General features: G+C 43.8%; 1 protein-coding gene across 2 annotated transcripts; it reads left to right on the top strand.

The window, feature by feature from the left end:
• Positions 1-1640: 1640 nt before the first annotated feature.
• LOC138350511 (uncharacterized) lies at positions 1641-11827 on the top strand. 2 transcript variants are annotated; one of them, XR_011222142.1, is made up of 5 exons: positions 1641-1822; positions 8487-8690; positions 9643-9711; positions 9946-10032; positions 11463-11827. XR_011222142.1 is itself a non-coding variant. In XM_069301529.1 (5 exons), exons 1-5 carry the CDS (start codon positions 7032-7034, stop codon positions 11529-11531), a joined length of 1215 nt encoding a protein of 404 aa, XP_069157630.1. In that variant the 5' UTR covers positions 6933-7031; the 3' UTR covers positions 11532-11827. The 2 variants fall into 2 exon arrangements, 1 of the variants encoding a protein (XP_069157630.1); XM_069301529.1 differs by lacking the exon at positions 1641-1822 and adding an exon at positions 6933-7817.
• The last annotated feature ends 8017 nt before the right edge of the window (positions 11828-19844 follow it).

Below are 19844 nucleotides of genomic sequence, written 5' to 3'. Positions count from 1 at the left end.
AAAGACCCCAAAAAGATATATTCACCCCTTGTGTGTGTGTGTGCGTGTGTGTGTGTGTGTGTGTGTGTGTGTGTGTGTGTGTGTGTGTGTGTGTGTGTGTGTGTGTGTGTGTGTGTGTGTGTGTGTGTGTGTGTGTGCGTGTGTGTGTGTGTGTGTGTGTGTGTGTGTGTGTGTGTGTGTGTGTGTGTGTGTGTGTGTGTGTGTGTGTGTGTGTGTGTGTGTGTGTGTATGTGTGTGTGTGTGTGTATGTGTGTGTTGACCTAAACAAAAGTGAATTTTCAGTGAATTTCCAACCCTCCCCCCTTAAAAAAGCTAAGATCAATTAAGAATCACAAACTATTATAACCTCTATGACATTACACAATAGCCAACAAAAACACTTTTTTTTCCAGATCTTCCACCACCACCACCACACAGTTTCCAAACACTGGAATCGTTTCCGGAATTTAGGAACCCGATTCGAGTGGAAAATTGTTTTTTGGACTTTTTTGTAAAAAAGGAACACTAGACAAAAGCCACCAGGATACACAACCTCACAGATTCCACTCCTAACCTGTGTGTGTGTCTATGTATCTCTCACCTCAATTCGCTTTAAATACCAAGTGCTTTCCCTTCAAACAAAAAAAAAGCAAAAAAATTTTTACGTGGAAAGGTGTTTTTTTTAATCCTACACAAAAGCCGTATGTCAGAATGCTTTTGTATATCAGAATAATTAGTTTTTTTATCTTTTGGTGATGGCTATAGAACTTGCCTGGTATCCAAGACCTATGGTTTAGGGAACGTTGTGGCCGGATGGAATGTTTGTGTGTGGTAGGGGCCGGCTGGAATGTATGTTTGTGTGTGTGTGTGTGTGTGGTAGGGGCCGGCTGGAATGTATGTTTGTGTGTGTGTGTGTGTGTGGTAGGGGCCGGCTGGAATGTATGTTTGTGTGTGTGTGTGTGTGTGGTAGGGGCCGGCTGTGATGTTTGTGTGTGTGTGGTAGTGGCCGGCTGTAATGCTTGTGTGTGTGTTAGGTGACACTGAATGACACTGTCATTCCCCCGGGTGTCAACAGACATTTACGACACGAAGCACAAGGGAGTGGTGCATAGTGCCTCCCACGATAGTTCAGTGGGTCATAAAAGCCAGCAGTAAAATCCTTCATTAGACAACATAAAACTCTAGCTACCACCCTTGTCAGGTACCTACCTCACGGTGGTCCTGATGCAAAGTGTTTGATTATACCTGTTTAAGCATTCCGTGGAAGTGATGAAATATCCTGAGCAACAACAGGATCAACAAGCCGTGGGAATGATGAAATAACCCGAGCAGCAGCGGGATCAACCGTCCGTAGGAAGCGATGAAATATACCGAGCAGCAGCGGGATCAACAGTCCGTAGGAAGCGATGAAATATACCGAGCAGCAGCGGGATCAACAGTCCGTAGGAAGCGATGAAATATACCGAGCAGCAGCGGGATAAACAATCCGTAGGAAGTGATGAAATAACCCGAGCAGCAGCGGGATCAACAGTCCGTAGGAAGTGATGAAATAACCCGAGCAGCAGCGGGATCAACAATCCGTAGGAAGTGATGAAATAACCCGAGCAGCAGCGGGATCAACAGTCCGTAGGAAGTGATGAAATAACCCGAGCAGCAGCGGGATCAACATTCCGTGCGAGGAAAGAGGAAATATCCCGGAGAGGAGGAGAAGATTAATGGGACGTCGTGATGGAGCAGTAATGAGGAGAAGAGCTTCACGAGGTGGCCAGCAGCCATCACCGCCTCCCTCTGTCGCTCAGGAAGACCGAATATACCAGCCTGAGAAAATGGCCAAGGGAAAAAGGTGTTTAAATCTGTATTTTATGGGATAAGTATTTCCTGTGTGTGATAAGGTGAATATCAGCAGACGACTGCTGACTCCTGTTAGCAGGCTGAGAGCTTTCCCTTCCCATAGCTCATGGTAAGCCTTACCCTACTAGTTTTACACACAGGAGGGTACAGGAGCAGACGACTGCTGACTCCTGTTAGCTGGCTGAGAGCTTTCCCTTCCCATAGCTCATGGTAAGCCTTACCCTACTAGTTTTACACACAGGAGGGTACAGGAGCAGACGACTGCTGACTCCTGTTAGCTGGCTGAGAGCTTTCCCTTCCCATAGCTCATGGTAAGCCTTACCCTACTAGTTTTACACACAGGAGGGTACAGGAGCAGACGACTGCTGACTCCTGTTAGCTGGCTGAGAGCTTTCCCTTCCCATAGCTCATGGTAAGCCTTACCCTACTAGTTTTACACACAGGAGGGTACAGGAGCAGACTACTGCTGACTCCTGTTAGCTGGCTGAGAGCTTTCCCTTCCCATAGCTCATGGTAAGCCTTACCCTACTAGTTTTACACACAGGTGGGTACAGGAGCAGACGACTGCTGACTCCTGTTAGCTGGCTGAGAGCTTTCCCTTCCCATAGCTCATGGTAAGCCTTACCCTACTAGTTTTACACACAGGAGGGTACAGGAGCAGACGACTGCTGACTCCTGTTAGCTGGCTGAGAGCTTTCCCTTCCCATAGCTCACGGAATTATTATGAATCATCGATCACATCCAGTACATGAACGGGTCGTCGTTCGAGGTCCAGCAACATATCGGATTCGGAAGAAATAGTATCATACTCGTTTCTAAAGAGTCTACGACCTGCTCCTGCGACCTGCAGATGATAAATGCACCATTACGAGATGAAAATATGCAAATCGTAAAAGATATTCGGATATTCCCCATTTTCTGTTGGCGTCCGGAGGGGGGGAGACTTTACTCGATTGAAGGAATAATCAATGATACTGGATATATGGATATATACTTGCATGGTTGGCTGTATATCCTCTAAAATGTTGCTTTTGAGAACCTGTTGCAGGTCTATATGTGTTCAGGTAGCTTGTATGAGGTATATGTGTTCAGGGAGCTTGTATGAGGTATATGTGTTCAGGGAGCTTGTATGAGGTATATGTGTTCAGGTAGCTTGTATGAGGTATATGTGTTCAGGGAGCTTGTATGAGGTATATGTGTTCAGGGAGCTTGTATGAGGTATATGTGTTCAGGGAGCTTGTATGAGGTATATATATGTGTTCAGGGAGCTTATATGGGGTGTATATATATATATATATATATATATATATATATATGTGTGTGTGTGTGTGTGTGTGTGTGTGTGTGTGTGTGTGTGTGTGTGTGTGTGTGTGTGTGTGTGTGTGTGTGTGTGTGTGTGTGTGTGTGTGTCAGGGAGCCTGTAGAAAATATATTCACATGCAGCTAGTCTATGTGAAGTATATTCCTCTTCCTGCAAAATATACTTCACTTCCTGCAACTCACACTTTAAAGTATCATAAAAAAAAAAGTTCGGGCTCGCCATAGCCCGTGCTACTTGGAACTTTGTTCCAGGTTGCTATAATCTTAAACAACAACAACAACAACAGTTAAAAATAATTAATTCGTAAGATATATAGGCCTAGGAAACTGGGCAGACCCCCCACACCCCCCTCCCCCCCACTGTTGTTCCAATGATGAGTAGCTATAGTAGATATAGATACCCCTGCAAACACAAAAGATAACTATTTTCCGCATCTTACAACATGTGATCAACTTGTCTACTTCTTGGTAGAACGTTTTTCTGACGTATTAGAAACGTTGTTACAACTTGCTATATATTGGTTGTTAAAACGTGTTCTGAATGTTGTAGCAAAGTTGTATTTTCGTTGTGTGATTGGCGGAATATGCCTAAAAAACAACTTTTTTGAATGTTGTAGCAAAGTTGTAATTTAGTTGTATGATTGGCGGAATATGCCTAAAAGCAACTTTTTGAATGTTGCAGCAAAGTTGTATTTTCGTTGTATGAATGGCGAAAAATGCCTAAAAACCACTTTTTTATAATATTTTCAAAATGTTATCAAAAATCAAATATATCTTGTTAACACGTGGACTGGCTTCGATACACAGCAACTCACCCATTCAGCTAAATAAAACAGGGCCCCAAAAAAGCAAGATACACGGCTGTTGTGGGCTTTTTTTCCCTGCCTCAACACTACCAATTATATGAGAAACATGGGTTTTGACCGCCGTCAATACTGACAGGGCATTTTTGGCCCCACGTTTCTGGCCCCTTAGCTGGTTGGGCACAGTGGTTAAGGCAGGCTGATTTTACCTAATTCCTCAGTGTGTATATATATTGGGGAGTTTACATATGGACTATCTCCAGCGTCGTGTGAGTGTATATATATATATATATATATATATATATATATATATATATATATATATATATATATATATATATATATATATATGTCGTACCTAGTAGCCAGAACGCACTTCTGGGCCTACTATTCAAGGCCCGATTTGCCTAATAAGCCAAGTTTTCCTGAATTAATATATTTTCTCTAATTTTTTTCTTATGAAATGATAAAGCTACCCATTTCATTATGCATGAGGTCAATTTTTTTTTATTAGAGTTAAAATTAACGTAGATATATGACCGAACCTAACCAACCCTACCTAACCTAACCTAACCTATCTTTATAGGTTAGGTTAGGTTAGGTAGCGGAAAAAGTTAGGTTAGGTTAGGTTAGGTAGGTTAGGTTAGGTAGGTTAGGTTGCCAAAAAACAATTAATTCATGAAAACTTGGCTTATTACTTATTAGGCAAATCGGGCCTTGCATAGTAGGCTGAGAAGTGCGTTCTGGCTACTAGGTACGACATATATATATATATATATATATGTCGTACCTAGTAGCCAGAACTCACTTTTTGGCCTACTATTCAAGGCCCGATTTGCCTAATAAGCCAAGTTTTCCTGAATTAATATATTTTTTCTAATTTTTTTCTTATGAAATGATAAAGCTACCCATTTCATTATGTATGAGGTCAATTGTTTTTTATTGGAGTTAAAATTAACGTAGATATATGACCGAACCTAACCAACCCTACCTAACCTAACCTAACCTATCTTTATAGGTTAGGTTAGGTTAGGTAGCCGGAAAAGTTAGGTTAGGTTAGGTTAGGTAGGTTAGGTAGTCGAAAAAGCATTAATTCATGAAAACTTGGCTTATTAGGCAAATCGGGCCTTGCATAGTAGGCTGAGAAGTGCGTTCTGGCTACTAGGTACGACATATATATATATATATATATATATATATATATATATATATATATATATATATATATATATATATATATATATATATATATATATATATATATTCCCTGGCATCATGACTTTCTACCTATTTTCTATGTATTTCCCTTTCCTATTTCTCTTTCTACCTATTTCCCCTCTCCTGTCCTCTCTACCCCTCTCTTTCCTTCTGTTTATCCCCCCTCTCTCTCTCATCTCTCCCTTCCGTTACACCTATTCCTTCCTATCCTGCCTTTTCCACCTACTCTCAACACCTCTCTCTCTCCTGCTCCCCCCCCCCCCCATTCCCCCTTTGACCTATCGGTTGATATTTACTCTTTCCCCTTTTTTTATCTCTTCCAATGTTTATCAATTATCCCCTCCCTCTACTTTTATCTCTTCTCCTACGTTCTTTTTTTTCTATTGCTGTTTGTCTATTTATTAAAGTGTGTTGATGGGGTGTAGTCTTGGGGGTATTTTCACCGCCCACTCCGGGTTTTTGTGTTCGGTCTTTGAGAGAGGGGGGTGATAATCGAACGTTCTAAATTAGCACTCTAGGGCGTTATTTTGAACTCTGATGGGATATTCGGACTCATTATTGCGTCCTTCGGGTACTCAAATGCGTCACTCGAACTCAGTAATACGTCCTTTGTGTACTCAAATGCGTCACTCGAACTCAGTAAAACGTCCTTTGTGTACTCAAATGCGTCACTCGAACTCAGTAATACGTCCTTCGGGTATTCAAATGCGTCACTCGAACTCAGTAATACGTCCTTCGGGTATTCAAATGCGTCACTCGAACTCAGTAATACGTCCTTTGTGTACTCAAATGCGTCACTCGAACTCAGTAATACGTCCTTCGGGTACTCAAATGCGTCACTTGAACTCAGTAATACGTCCTTCATGTACTCAAATGCGTCACTCGAACTCAGTAATACGTCCTTCGTGTACTCAAATGCGTCACTCGAATAATCTGGTGAGTCTTTCGAGCACTCATGTGCATCATTCGAACACACTGAGGTGACATCCGAACACTTATATGTGGCATTAGAAGCACTAATGGGTTCGTGATCTTTTGCATGGTATAACAATGTTATAGACATTAATTCTATGTCCACAAGCTAGTCTATGTGTATAATAGTATCCACTGTGATGGTCTGAACTGCGTAAACAAGAATAACTTGATGAGTATTGATCATCTTAATGTGTGTGGGAGGGTGATGATGCGAGGGGTAGTTGGTGGTGTTTGTGGCAGTAGTCAGGTCCTCGTCTCTTGAAGAGTTGGCATTGCGGTCTTTGGTGGACTTCGACTCGAAGACGGGACTTCGACTCTGAGACAGGATTTCGACTTTGAGACGAGGTGTTGCTGAAAGGAGTCAGGAATCCCGTCTCTTGAAGAGTTGGCATTGCGGTCTTTGGCGGACTTCGACTCGAAGACGGGATTTCGACTCTGAGACAGGATTTCGACTTTGAGACGTGGTGTTGCTGAAAGGAGTCAGGAATCCCGTCTCTTGAAGAGTTGGCATTGCGGTCTTTGGCGGACTTCGACTCGAAGACGGGACTTCGACTCTGAGACAGGATTTCGACTTTGAGACGAGGTGTTGCTGAAAGGAGTCAGGAATCCCGTCTCTTGAAGAGTTGGCATTGCGGTCTTTGGCGGACTTCGACTCTGAGAGAGGACTTCGACCCAGAGAGAGGATTTCGACACGGAGACGAGGTGTTGGTGTTGCTGAAAGGAGTCAGGAGTCCCGTCTCTTGAAGAGTTTTGCATTGCAACTTTTGGCGGACTTCGACGCGAAGACCTGACTTCGACTTGAAGACCAGACTTCGACTTTAAGACCAGGTTCCAAGCGTGTCTGAGGGTTGATCCTTGCGCCATACCTGGAGCTTTTGAGCTGCGATGACTAACCCAAACTTTTCCAGCAAATCAAGCGGTGCGTTGATCTACTTCAGTTCGACGCCTATGTCGCGTGTGCTGGTAACTTTCCTTCAGATCAGCGGCATCTTCGTGTACACTTGGCCCCGGAGCCCCGTCCCGTGCCGCCCGAGCCTCAGCCTCCCCCTCTGCTTTTGGGCCCTCTTCTTCAGGATATTGATGGTGTGTGCAACATACCTCTACATTGCTAAAGTGCAATCTTTCACCACAGGAATGAACATTGGAACTTTCTCCAACAACATGACCTGGGCAGCTACGGCCATAGCCGGCTCCCTGGCTCAATTCACCTTTCTCTTCAAGAACAAAACTTTTGCCGAGTTATACGAGGAATTCGACAAGCTGCCTTACAGGGAAGATGATGGAGATCAGCCGAGCAAGATGCTTTTGCTAATCCGAATCACAATATCTTGTTCAACGATGATTGTGTTTTTACTACAGCGGCTGCCAGAGAAGTCCCACGATCCGTATTTCATCGGCCTTTTGTGTCTTTGTTTGTTCTTCATGTACGGGCAGTCTATTTCACTCTCCATCCTCCTTAAGAACAAGCTTAAGTTTCTGGCCAAGGTGGTCCACAGGTCCACAGAGGAAACAGTGGAGCAGGTAGCGTCCATCCGGCAGACAATGGTCCAGGTTGCTTTCATCCGGAAGACAGCTGATCAGGTGTTTTCCACACAGCTGTCGCGTGTGAAGGACCACGACATTGACCATCTCCTGCTTCCCCTAGTGCAACTAGAGGAGAAAATTGGCCAGGTTTGTGACCCCCAATTATACATTTAGTGTGACATTTTGTTAAGTTTTCTTTCATTTTGAATATTTGGGTATATTTGTCTTTGCTGTTTAAAATGTAAAGTACTCTTATATTAATATAATAATTGTCATTCATTAGTAGTGTGGGGCTGGATTAATGAGCACTTAGACTTTGTTGATGAGGACGGACTGTATATGCAGCAGCCTCTATAGTGACACTAGAGGCAGGTGACACTAACAAGTGTCAATAGAGGGGGTTGGTATAGTTTGAACTGTTGCGGTTAGGCAAAACTACTTGAGAATCCATAGCATGTCAGAACGAGCTAACCTACCTCTCTTTCTTTCTCTCTTGTCTTTCTCTCTATCTCTCTCTCTCTCTGTCTCTCTCTCTCTCTCTCTCTCTGTCTCTCTCTCTCTCTCTCTCTCTCTCTCTCTCTCTCTCTCTCTCTCTCTCTCTCTCTCTCTCTCTCTCTCTCTCTCTCTCTCTCTCTCTCTCTCTCTCTCTCTCTCTCTCTCTCTCTCTCTCTCTCTCTCTCTCTCTCTGTCTCTCTCTCTCTCTCTCTCTGTCTCTCTCTCTCTCTCTCTCTCTCTCTCTCTCTCTCTCTCTCTCTCTCTCTCTCTCTCTCTCTCTCTCTCTCTCCCTCTCTCTCTCTCCCTCCCTCCCTCCTGCAGGTGGAGCTGCTCAAGGCCAAGACAGTAGAGTGCTTCTACAGTTCCGTCACGCTGGTCCTTGGAGCCTTTATCGTGGCCACCATAACCGGTATCTTCAGCTGCTTCACAGACTTCTCCCACAACTACAACATGGTGCCCAACCTGATTGCTTTCTTCTTCATTATGATCAACTTGTGCTACACCGGCCAGATGTTCACTGATAAGGTGGGTGGAGTCCGGACAGGTGTTGATATGGAGGGAGAAGCTGTTACCCATGCAGCAGGTTGATATGGAGAAGCTGTTACCCATGCAGCAGGTTGATATAGAGAAGCTGTTACCCATGCAGCAGGTTGATATAGAGAAGCTGTTACCCATGGAGGAGAAGCTGTTACCCATGCAGCAGGTTGATATGGAGGGAGAAGCTGTTACCCATGCAGCAGGTTGATATGGAGAAGCTGTTACCCATGCAGCAGGTTGATATAGAGGAGAAGCTGTTACCCATGCAGCAGGTTGGGAGGGAGAAGCTGTTACCCATGCAGCAGGTTGGGAGGGAGAAGCTGTTACCCATGCAGCAGGTTGATATAGAGGAGAAGATGTTACTTATGCAGCAGGTTGATATGGAGAAGCTGTTACCCATGCAGCAGGTTGATATAGAGGAGAAGCTGTTACCCATGCAGCAGGTTAAGTCATTACCCCCTCAAACCTTAATGTTGTAGGGTTATGAAAAACCGGTTTCGACCCATGAATGGGAGAATAACTGTGTTGCCAGTACTTAAGATTGAGCATAATTTTGTTTGAGATATTAAAATGTTGCCCAATCGCTTCTCCATGGGTTAGGGTGTTAGTGTTACCCAGGACGCTGGTTCGATGCCTCTGACCTTTTCTATAGAGTTTCTTATCAGATAAATAAACTTTACTGTAATATCATTGTGAATCACCTTGGGCTGGACGGTAGAGCGACGGTCTCGCTTCATGCAGGTCGGCGTTCAATCCCCGACCGTCCATACAAGTGGTTGGGCACCATTCCTTTCCCACCGTCCCATCCCAAATCCTTATCCTGACCCCTTCCCAGTGCTATATAGCCGTAATAGCTTGGCACTTTCCCTATTAGTTTCCTCCTAGCGCCTGAATCATCCTTCTTTAAGATATCTAAATTATCTATTACTCATTCCCACAGATAAATGAGTCCATCTGGGTACTGAGACAACTCAGCATGAGTACGAAGGTGGAGACAGTCAAGGCCTCGGTGAGTAAGTAATGAGTTTGTCTAATATTTCTAATCCCAATCCAAATATTCTCAATTTTGAATGCAATTTTTAGTTCAGTAACTTTTCTAACTATTACTAATATCAATTATCGTAATTGACTACCATCAATTGTCACTAATCACCACCATTAAGCAATACGATCATTCCTACCACAACTACTAACCACCACCACCACCACTACCACCCACCACTAACGAAGTCAATGTCTTCAGATACATCGCATCATTGGATATCTTCAGCATCTTGGTCGCTTGGATATGAAGGGCTGGTATAGCCTAAACGTTTCCACTCTTGTCTCTGTGAGTACACATGTGTAGCTGCACATCTGTTCACTCAACACCTGTGTATACACCTGCTTGTATAGTCCCGCAGGTGTTTGGGGAGATTTAACAAGGGTTTAGGCTTTTATTAGCATGTATATTGTTTGTATACATGTGTATGTATATTGTTTGTATACATGTGTATGTGTGTACTGTTTCTACACCTGTGTATGTATACTGTCTCTACACCTGTGCACATCTACACCTGTTCACAATTAATCCCTATAATCTAACACCTGTTAATAGGTGATCAATCACCACCTGTGTACACCTGTTAATACCCCCCTGCACACCTGTAGTGCCAACCAGTGCAGGTGTGTGCCACCAAACCTGCACATCTGTGTGCCAGTACACCCCTGAAGCCATTGCAAATCACGACAAATATGCAAAAGCCAGGTTAGGTTGATACGGGGAGGGGAGAAGCTGTTACCCATGCAGCAGGTGGGTACAACAGTTAAGTCATAACCCTACAAAGTACTACAGGGACTTAAAGGATTGTGGTGTGTCAACTGGTGTCACTTAACAGGTGTTCTAAGAGCTTGTTGTGGCTAGGAAGTTTGTTTACTTAGATTTTTGAAGTCATTCGAGGGGATACGAACACGTTTCAGAGATGATATGTTGACGGAAGGTATATCTTGGTATCTCTAATGGTATACTGAGGTATATCTACCCACTTGGGGCGTTAAAGAGCGATGCCTGCCACTTGGGGCACTTAGAGACTCGAACCCGGAACCCCAAGCCTGTGAAGTCGAAGATGGTCCCTCAATGGTCATCGAAGAAGACTGTCTATCTTGCTGTCTATCTCTGAGGCTGCAGGAGACAGTTTTGTTCTTCTCGGTGAACAGAATAGTTCATTTTTACTGAACAATGAACTGTCTTCAAGAACATTTTAGCATCTTTAGTGATTTTCCTTTATATATATATATATATATAAGGTTATTTTATTTATTCAGAGCAAATGATGCAATTCTTTAGATGCCAGAGATGTTTTAGTAATTATTTAAGGCTCTGTGCTTTCCCTCTCTCTCTCTCTCTCTCTCTCTCTCTCTCTCTCTCTCTCTCTCTCTCTCTCTCTCTCTCTCTCTCTCTCTCTCTCTCTCTCTCTCTCTCTCTCTCTCTCTCTCTCTCTCTCTCCTCTCTCTCTCTCTCCTCTCTCTCTCTCTCTCTCTCTCTCTCTCTCTCCCTCTCTCTCTCTCTCTCTCTCTCTCTCTCTCTCTCTCTCTCTCTCTCTCTCTCTCTCTCTCTCTCTCTCTCTCTCTCCCTCTCTCTCTCTCTCCCTCTCTCTCTCTCTCTCTCTCTCTCCCTCTCTCTCTCTCTCTCTCTCTCTCTCTCTCTCTCTCTCTCTCTCTCTCTCTCTCTCTCTCTCCCTCCCTAACCCCTCAGTTGACCAGGAATGTTCTGCTCTACAGCTGTTGAGTTTCATGGCCACGTACCTGGTGATCCTGCTGCAGGTGGGCTGGCAGAGGCTGGACACGTAGGACACCTGTGTCACCTGTCCAGAGAAGAGGATACACATGTGTCTTCAGAGAGACTCATTGGTCTCCCTGGCTGTATCATTCTTCAAGAAATGTCTCCTGGATCGAGGCTCATAACTTAGATCCAGAACACATACAACACTGGAGATATAATAACAATAAATATAATAGATAGATAGACAAATAGACAATAGAAGGCTATTGAGGAGCATCAACTCACCCAATGGTTAAATAGACTGCTGTTTCACCCATATTGTAATCCCTTGTACACTGTCTTTGACAATGTTGACATTAGTCAACGAAACAGATCACTAAGTGTCAATAAAACTGGAAAGTGAATTTTGTAATCTTTATTTTTCAACTTCCTTTTGAATTAAATGAAAATATAAGCCAATAGAGAAGATTCGTGTTAGAATCATTGATCTCACCCTGTCTGTCATATATATATATATATATATATATATATATATATATATATATATATATATATATATATATATATATATATATATATATATATATATATATATATATATATATATATATATATATATCCAAAGACTCACAAAGTTACCTGAAAAAGATTTAGTACAACAAGAGCGCTGTATAATGTATAAACAGATGTATTAATACAATACAACAAACTTCAATGTTTAGTTGTGCACCTTGATCAATCTTCGTGTGTATAATATGCCAGAAAAATTAGCTATAACACTGTGTAAGTAATTATTTAGTTCCTAGACAGTCATTGTTATTTTATGATAGTTTATGCCTCTAAAAGTATAGAAAATGGTTGTTATTCCCCTTAAACTTTAAGGGAAACTATGAAGTTCAAAGGCCAAGACCTTTGCACTTTGTCTCAGCTCAAGGAAGAGGTTATTGAAGGCCGGACACTTAAGAACCAATGTGTCACAGATAAGGAGTGGCCAGGCTGTCTGAGAGAGAAAGGTCCAGAGAAAAGTTTGAAGAAAATAGTAGCTGTTTTTGGGAAACATAATTTGAAAATAATACATTTTACCCAGGACCAAATAGTGCGCAATTCTTCTCTGAAATTCTTAATGAAACAAATACAATTTTTTGATTATTTCAAGCCTAAAAATGTTAACAAAATATTCACATCTCTGATGAAAAAGGTTATCTAAACCTATCTTAGATTATCTTTACAATACTGACTGATCTATTGTAAGTAACATAACATTATATATTAATCAAACTTGAGGAGAAAATGACGACTTCGAAAAGACTTCCACATAAGATGAAATTAATGAGATAAGAATGTTGAGTGTATAGTGATTTTGCTATATCTATTTTTTTACTGGGTTTGTGATTGGCGAGGATATCTCTGTCGCTTATAAGCCCAGATCCAGAGAACATTTCTTGAAGAATGATACAGCCAGAGATACCAATGTGTATCCCTGAAGACACATGTGTATCCTCTTCTCTGGACAGGTGTCCTACGTGTCCAGCCTCTGCCAGCCCACCTGCAGCAGGATCACCAGGTACGTGGCCATGAAACTCAACAGCTGTAGAGCAGAACATTCCTGGTCAACTGAGGGGTTAGAGAGAGAGAGGAAAGGGTAGTGAGGGAGAGCGAGAAGCAGAGAAAAGTATTGATAAAATTGTGTGTTGAGCTGTACAAGCAGGTGTAAGGGCTAGCCAGGTGTATAAACAGATATATAAACAGGTGTATAAAGAGGAGTACTCACAGAAACGATGGAGAAGGAGTTGAGGAAGTACCAACCCTTCATGTCAAGACGCCCCAGTTCCTGAAGATACCATACCATGCGGAATGTCTGTCGATGACCAAGAGTTAGTGGTGGTATGGGAGGCGATGGTGGTGGTATGGGAGGTAGTAGTGGTGGTATGGGAGGCGATAGTGGTAGTGGTAGGGGGACAATGGTGGTGGAAGATAGTACTGGCAGTAGGGAATGTTGATGGCATGGAAATATGGGGGGGAAAAATATATATATATAATGTATGTTTATACATGTTTACAACTGGTGGATAAAGTTGCTATTAACTCACCGAAGCTTTGACCGTCTCCACCTTGGTGCTCCTGCTCAATTGCTTGAGTTTCCAGATAGATTTATTGATCTGTGGGAATGATAGTTGAGGTAGTTAGCCTAACAAGAATGATTTATGCACTGTCAATCATATCTAACATCTTTTAATATATCTGGGAAACAATGTGGGTGGGTTTGGGGCAGGACTTAACCCTTAGACTGCTCAAAACGTATTTTTGTTTTTAGTAATTTAGAATCATAATTTGATTGAAAGTCTTTGCAAGTGAAGGTTAAATATATGGAAATAGGAAGGGAAACTTGTTTGTTTTCTCATTAACACGTGTTCGGAGACTTTCCACCTTAACCCGTAAACATGAGTCTATGCATAAACCCGTGTTCGGAGTCTACGCATAAACACGTCTTCGAAGTCTACGCATAAACCCGTGTTTGGAGTCTACGCATAAACCCGTGTTTGGAGTCTACGCATAAACCTGTGTTCGGAGTCTACGCATAAACCCGTCTTTGGAGTCTACGCATAAACCCGTGTTTGGAGTCTACGCATAAACCCGTGTTCGGAGTCTACGCATAAACCCGTCTTTGGAGTCTACGCATAAACCCGTGTTCGGAGTCTATGCATAAACCCGTCTTTGGAGTCTACGCATAAACCCGTGTTTGGAGTCTACGCGTAAACCCATGTTCAGAGTCTACGCATAAACACGTCTTCGAAGTCTATGCATAAACATGTGTGAGGAGTCTACGCGTAAGCACGTGTTCGGAGTCTACGCACCTGATCCGTAAACATCTGTCCGGTGAAACACAAGCGGAATATGAACATAGTAAAAGCGATGATGCTCGGAGTACAATCGTATCTCTCAGTGAAGTTGGTAACGACGCTAAAGATACCAGTTATGTCGCCAACGATGAACGTTAACAACACGGTCGTTATGACTTCGAAGTAGCAGGCGGTTGTCTTGATCTTGAGTACTTCCACCTGGAGGAGTCAAGAGGACTTGAGGGAGGACTTCGACTACACACACATAAATAAATAAATAAATAAATATGTTTATTCAGGTAAGGTATATACATACAAGTGATGTTACATTAATGGATTGATATATAGATAGAGCTAGTACATACAATGCCTAAAGCCACTATTACGCAATGCGTTTCGGGCAAGAAACGTCATCACATGGTATGTGATGACGGACTTTGAGCATAAGGCTTGTAATTGACTGATTTCCATCAAACTCATTAATCATTAAACTGGGGTCTTATCTATTGGCAAGGAGACTAAATACATGATATTACACCACTACTAACAGAGAGATAAGACACACAGCCAACAAAGAAAAAGATTAATAACGAAGACAGTTCGTGATAAAAACACATTAACGATATGCTTAATTGGTTATAAGGAGCATTCAGTTGTTTCCTGTGATCGAAGCTTAGCTCACAGTATGTTGACCAGACCACACACTAGAAGGTGAAGGGACGACGACGTTTTGGTCCGTCCTGGACCACAATCTACTTGAGAATGGTTCAGGACGGACCGAAACGTCGTCGTCCCTTCACCTTCTAGTGTGTGGTCTGGTCAACATACTTCAGGCACGTTATTGTGACTCCTCGCCTACATTAGCTCACAGTACATTGTAAAGTCAACATCCTCTATAAACTTTATATAAAAGGTACTCACTTGGCCAATTATCTGTTCCAGTTGGATCAAAGGGAACATCAGAGGATTCGTGTTGGGATCCTTCACACGTGGAGCAGTAACTTGAGGACCAGGCTCGAGGCTGTAGAATACCTGGCCCAGCGTCTCCTCTATGTAGGAGACCTGGCCAACTGTCTCTATGTAGGAGACCTGGCCAACTGTCTCTATGTAGGAGACCTGACTAACTGTCTCCTCTGTGGACTGACGCACTACTTGGCCCAAGAACTTAAAAGTATATTTAAATAAGTAGCTAACTGTAATTGACTGTACGTATAGGAAAATCAGGAATATTATAATAAATACGGTGAAAAAGCCATAGGTGTATGCTACTGGCTTTAAATTAGTTACACAAGTTAAGAGCATTATAAATATAACGACTATCCTAAACAGGAAAACGGGCCCTTTTTTCTGGCCGCCATGTTCCTCTTTAACCGGTAACTTGTCTAATTCTTCCATGATGTCCGCTAAAGCTTTGCTCTTAAAAAGAAGGAACAACGGCGCTATCGTCCCCACAATGACCGTAGCGATCCAAGCCACATTGAAGGAAAGTGTTCCAATGTTTATATCATTGTTGAACACCGGGACTTTGTTGATGTAGAGGAAGAGTGAACTTAGTAGCCACATTCTGAAGAAGAGGGCCCAGAGGCAGAGCAGGAGGCTGAATCTAGGACGGCACGGGGCGGAGGTCCGCGGCCAGGTGTACACGAAGATCCCACACACCTGCAGGATACATACCAGGATTCGCGTCAAATGCATCGAACTGAAGTACCTCGTCACTCCGGGTGGTTGGCTGGAACTATTGTGGTTATTCATCGCTGGTCGTCAACTTGAAGCTGCTGGTATGGTGCAAGGAACAACTTTCAGACACGCTTGGAACCTGGTCTCAGGATCGAAGTCCGCCGAAGACTCCAATGTAAAACTCTTCAAGAGACGGGAATCTGACTCCTGAAAGCAACACCAGCACCTGATCTACGAGTCGAAGTCCAGTCTCTGGGTCGAAGTCCGGTCTCAGGATCGAAGTCCAGTCTTTGAGTCGAAGTCCGCCAAAGACCGCAATGCAAAACTCTTCAAGAGACGGGAACCTGACTCCTGATAGCAACACTAACACCTGATCTACGAATCGAAGTCCGGTCTCTGGGTACTAGTCCGGTCTCTGGGTCGAAGTCCGGTCTCTGGGTCGAAGTCCGGTCTCAGAGTCGAAGTCCAGTCTTTGAGTCGAAGTCCGCCAAAGACCGCAATGCAAAACTCTTCAAGAGACGGAGCCCTGACTCCTGGTAGCAACAGCGCCAACTGCCCTCGTATCATCAACCTCCCTCGCTGGCCAAGATGATCAATACTCACCAAGTGCATGAAGCAATTCATTTTAACGATGATTCGACCATCATATTGGACGCTATTAAGGATGGACGCACTTGTGTACACAAGACTAACACACATTGTATTTTTGTGTCATGGAAAGGTCATGATGCTTCGATTAGGAAGGATTACATAGTCATGACAACTGGATCCCAAATAGCAGGACCCGTGTTCGATACCCCGCAGCAGGAGAGATCGAACATTTGGGCACCGTTTGATTTTACTGATGCCTCTGTTCACTTAAGAGTAAATAGATTTCTGGGAGTTAGTAAACTGTTGCAGGTTGCATCCCGGAGAAGATCTGTTGCCAGCGTAACGGAAGACCTCGATGGTAACAATGCCCTGCTCATCGCAAAACGGCACGACAAATCGGAACAATTATTTCGCTAAACAACATGAAACTAGAAATTGCCCCCATTTAAAAACTTATCACTTGACAAAAGCATAAGTCGCCTGAAAAATAACCATAAATCTATACAAGTAGATGAAAGTAACGGGAGACATCTCCCGTCACGCAGGGTGCAGTCGCACCTCCACAGATCTCCAGTATCAGCTCTTGATACTGGTAATGGCTCAAAAGGGGCACCACTTATGGGCTATTCATGCCCGTGCCACCTTTTGGGTGGCTTAATCTTCATCAATCAATCAATCATTGAACCAACGGGAGACATCTCCCGTCACGCAGGGTACAGTCGCACCTCCACAGATCTCCAGTATCAGCTCTTGATACTGGTAATGGCTCAAAAGGGCCACCACTTACGTCCTATTCATGCCCGTGCCACCTTTTGGGTGGCTTAATCTTCATCAATCAATCAAATGAAAGTAACGTGATATTTCTCGGAGAATATCTTCGCAGCATGCCTGGTAACCCCATATGTGCGTGTCTGGTGTGACCCAGGACGCTGGTTCGATTCCCACCGTCCTGCAACAGGTGTGCATCTAGGGTGATCAGGACGCCGGTTCGATCCCATCGCCCTGCTCCAATGATTTTCTCACATACAGTTTATATGATTTTTTCTGCTCGTTCCAGTCAATACCAAATAATTAAATTCTCCATAAAATTTTCTTGCAAAACACACATGAAATTGGGTAAATAATACCCCAGCTCCTTGTCCTCATATCCCAGCTCCTTGTCCTCATATCCCAGCTCCTTGTCCTCATATCCCAGCTCCTTGTCCTCATATCCCAGCTCCTTGTCCTCATACCCCAGCTCCTTGTCCTCATATCCCAGCTCCTTGTCCTCATACCCCAGCTCCTTGTCCTCATATCCCAGCTCCTTGTCCTCATACCCCAGCTCCTTGTCCTCATATCCCAGCTCCTTGTCCTCATACCCCAGCTCCTTGTCCTCATACCCCAGCTCCTTGTCCTCATACCCCAGCTCCTTGTCCTCATACCCCAGCTCCTTGTCCTCATACCCCAGCTCCTTGTCCTCATACCCCAGCTCCTTGTCCTCATATCCCAGCTTCGTGTCCTCATATCCCAGCTCCTTGTCCTCATACCCCAGCTCCTTAATAAAAAAAACACTTCCAATTACTGCAGGGGCAAAAAATTAAAGACTTGCGCCCAGTCAATCCTCCCTACTCAGGATGAGAACTGGGCGAAATCTGTATATCTTTTCTTCTCGTGAACAAATCTTCTTCTCTTGTGTCTTCTGTGTCTTCTCTTCTTCTCCTTCAATTCACGAACTGTGCGGGAAAAGTAGTTCAATACTGCAATGTAATTCTACCAACAGTCTATCATATCAAGATCCCCCAGGCTCAGCCAGGGTTATCAAACCTTGGCAGAGCGGACGGCAGAACCTTGCCGGAGCGGACGTCAAAACCTCACTGGAGCAGACGTCCAAACCTCGTCAGAGCGAACATCAAAACCTCTCCGAAGCGAACATCAAAACCTCGCTGGAGCGAACATCAAAACCTCGCTGGAGCGAACATCAAAACCTCGTCAGAGCGAACATCAAAACCTCACCGGAGTGAATTAACATCAAAACCTCGCCAGAGCGAACATCAAAAACCTCGCCAGAGCAAATATCAACACCTCGCCGAAGCGAACAGCAAAACCTCGCCGGATCGAACATCAAAACCTCGCTGGAGCGAACGACAAAGCCCCAGTTGAGAGGTTGTCAAACCCCGGCATATTGCGTTACCTGACACACCTCCCCGCGAGTCATTTTTCCCTTCCCCATCCCAGACTAGAGCCAATTTGCATACAAATGCCGGGAGCTGCAGCGTCAGGTTCACTGTACATATTTCCCGTGTAAGCTCCAGGCTTCGGGAGGTCCGCTCCACTGTGGAACAATGCCGCAGTTGGCTCTATCTAATGTTCTAAATGTCTCTTTACACGCACACACACACACACACACACACACACACACACACACATATATATATATATATATATATATATATATATATATATATATATATATATATATATATATATATATATATATATATATATTTATTTTATTTTTATTTATTTATTTATATATATACAAGAAGGTACATTGAGATTGTGAGATTACGTAGGATACTAATTACAATCTTGTAAAACCACTAGTACGCGCAGCGTTTCGGGCAGATCGGGATCATGGGTGCCCACGCTATAAGGAAGAACCACGGGAGTACCTAACTGCTACCCAACCGAGACTTTATCAAATCCTTCCCTAAATCATCACAATCATCCCAATCCCAGTCTTTAATCCAAGTGAACCAAATACATATGTTTTAAAATATACGAAATACCATACACTGCAGCATCCAGGGGGGGTGAGGGGGGAGGGGGGATCTCATCTCGCTAATGTTAGCATCGTTCTGGGATGAGGAGGCTGAGTGCCTCAAAGATGCACTTAGACTCCCTTCTGAGGGCCTCGGGACGGTGATAAAGTCACCACTATTGAATTAGGAGTCACAGATGGCCTCTGAAGCTGTTTGGTGTGACCCCACACCATACCTGGTGACCCCACACCATACCTGGTGACCCCACACCATACCTGGTGACCCCACACCATACCTGGTGACCCCACACCATACCTGGTGACCCCACACCATACCTGGTGACCCCACACCATACCTGGTGACGCCACACCATACCTGGTGACCCCACACCATACCTGGTGACCCCACACCATACCTGGTGACCTCACACCATACCTGGTGACGCCACACCATACCTGGTGACCTCACACCATACCTAGTGCCCTCACACCATACCTGGTGACCTCACACCATACCTGGTGACCTCACACCA

This window comes from Procambarus clarkii, chromosome 46 (assembly GCF_040958095.1).
Source record: "Procambarus clarkii isolate CNS0578487 chromosome 46, FALCON_Pclarkii_2.0, whole genome shotgun sequence".
NCBI classification, from domain to species: domain Eukaryota; kingdom Metazoa; phylum Arthropoda; class Malacostraca; order Decapoda; family Cambaridae; genus Procambarus; species Procambarus clarkii.
This window is presented reverse-complemented; position numbering and strand designations above follow the sequence as displayed.

Bases quoted from the DNA above. Each gene is read 5' to 3' on its own strand.
- LOC138350511 (XM_069301529.1), top strand. From the start codon at position 7,032: ATGACTAACCCAAACTTTTCCAGCAAATCAAGCGGTGCGTTGATCTAC. The intron at 9,712-9,945 runs GTGAGTAAGTAA...CAATGTCTTCAG, and splicing joins TGGAGACAGTCAAGGCCTCG to ATACATCGCATCATTGGATA. The intron at 10,033-11,462 runs GTGAGTACACAT...TCTGCTCTACAG, and splicing joins ACGTTTCCACTCTTGTCTCT to CTGTTGAGTTTCATGGCCAC.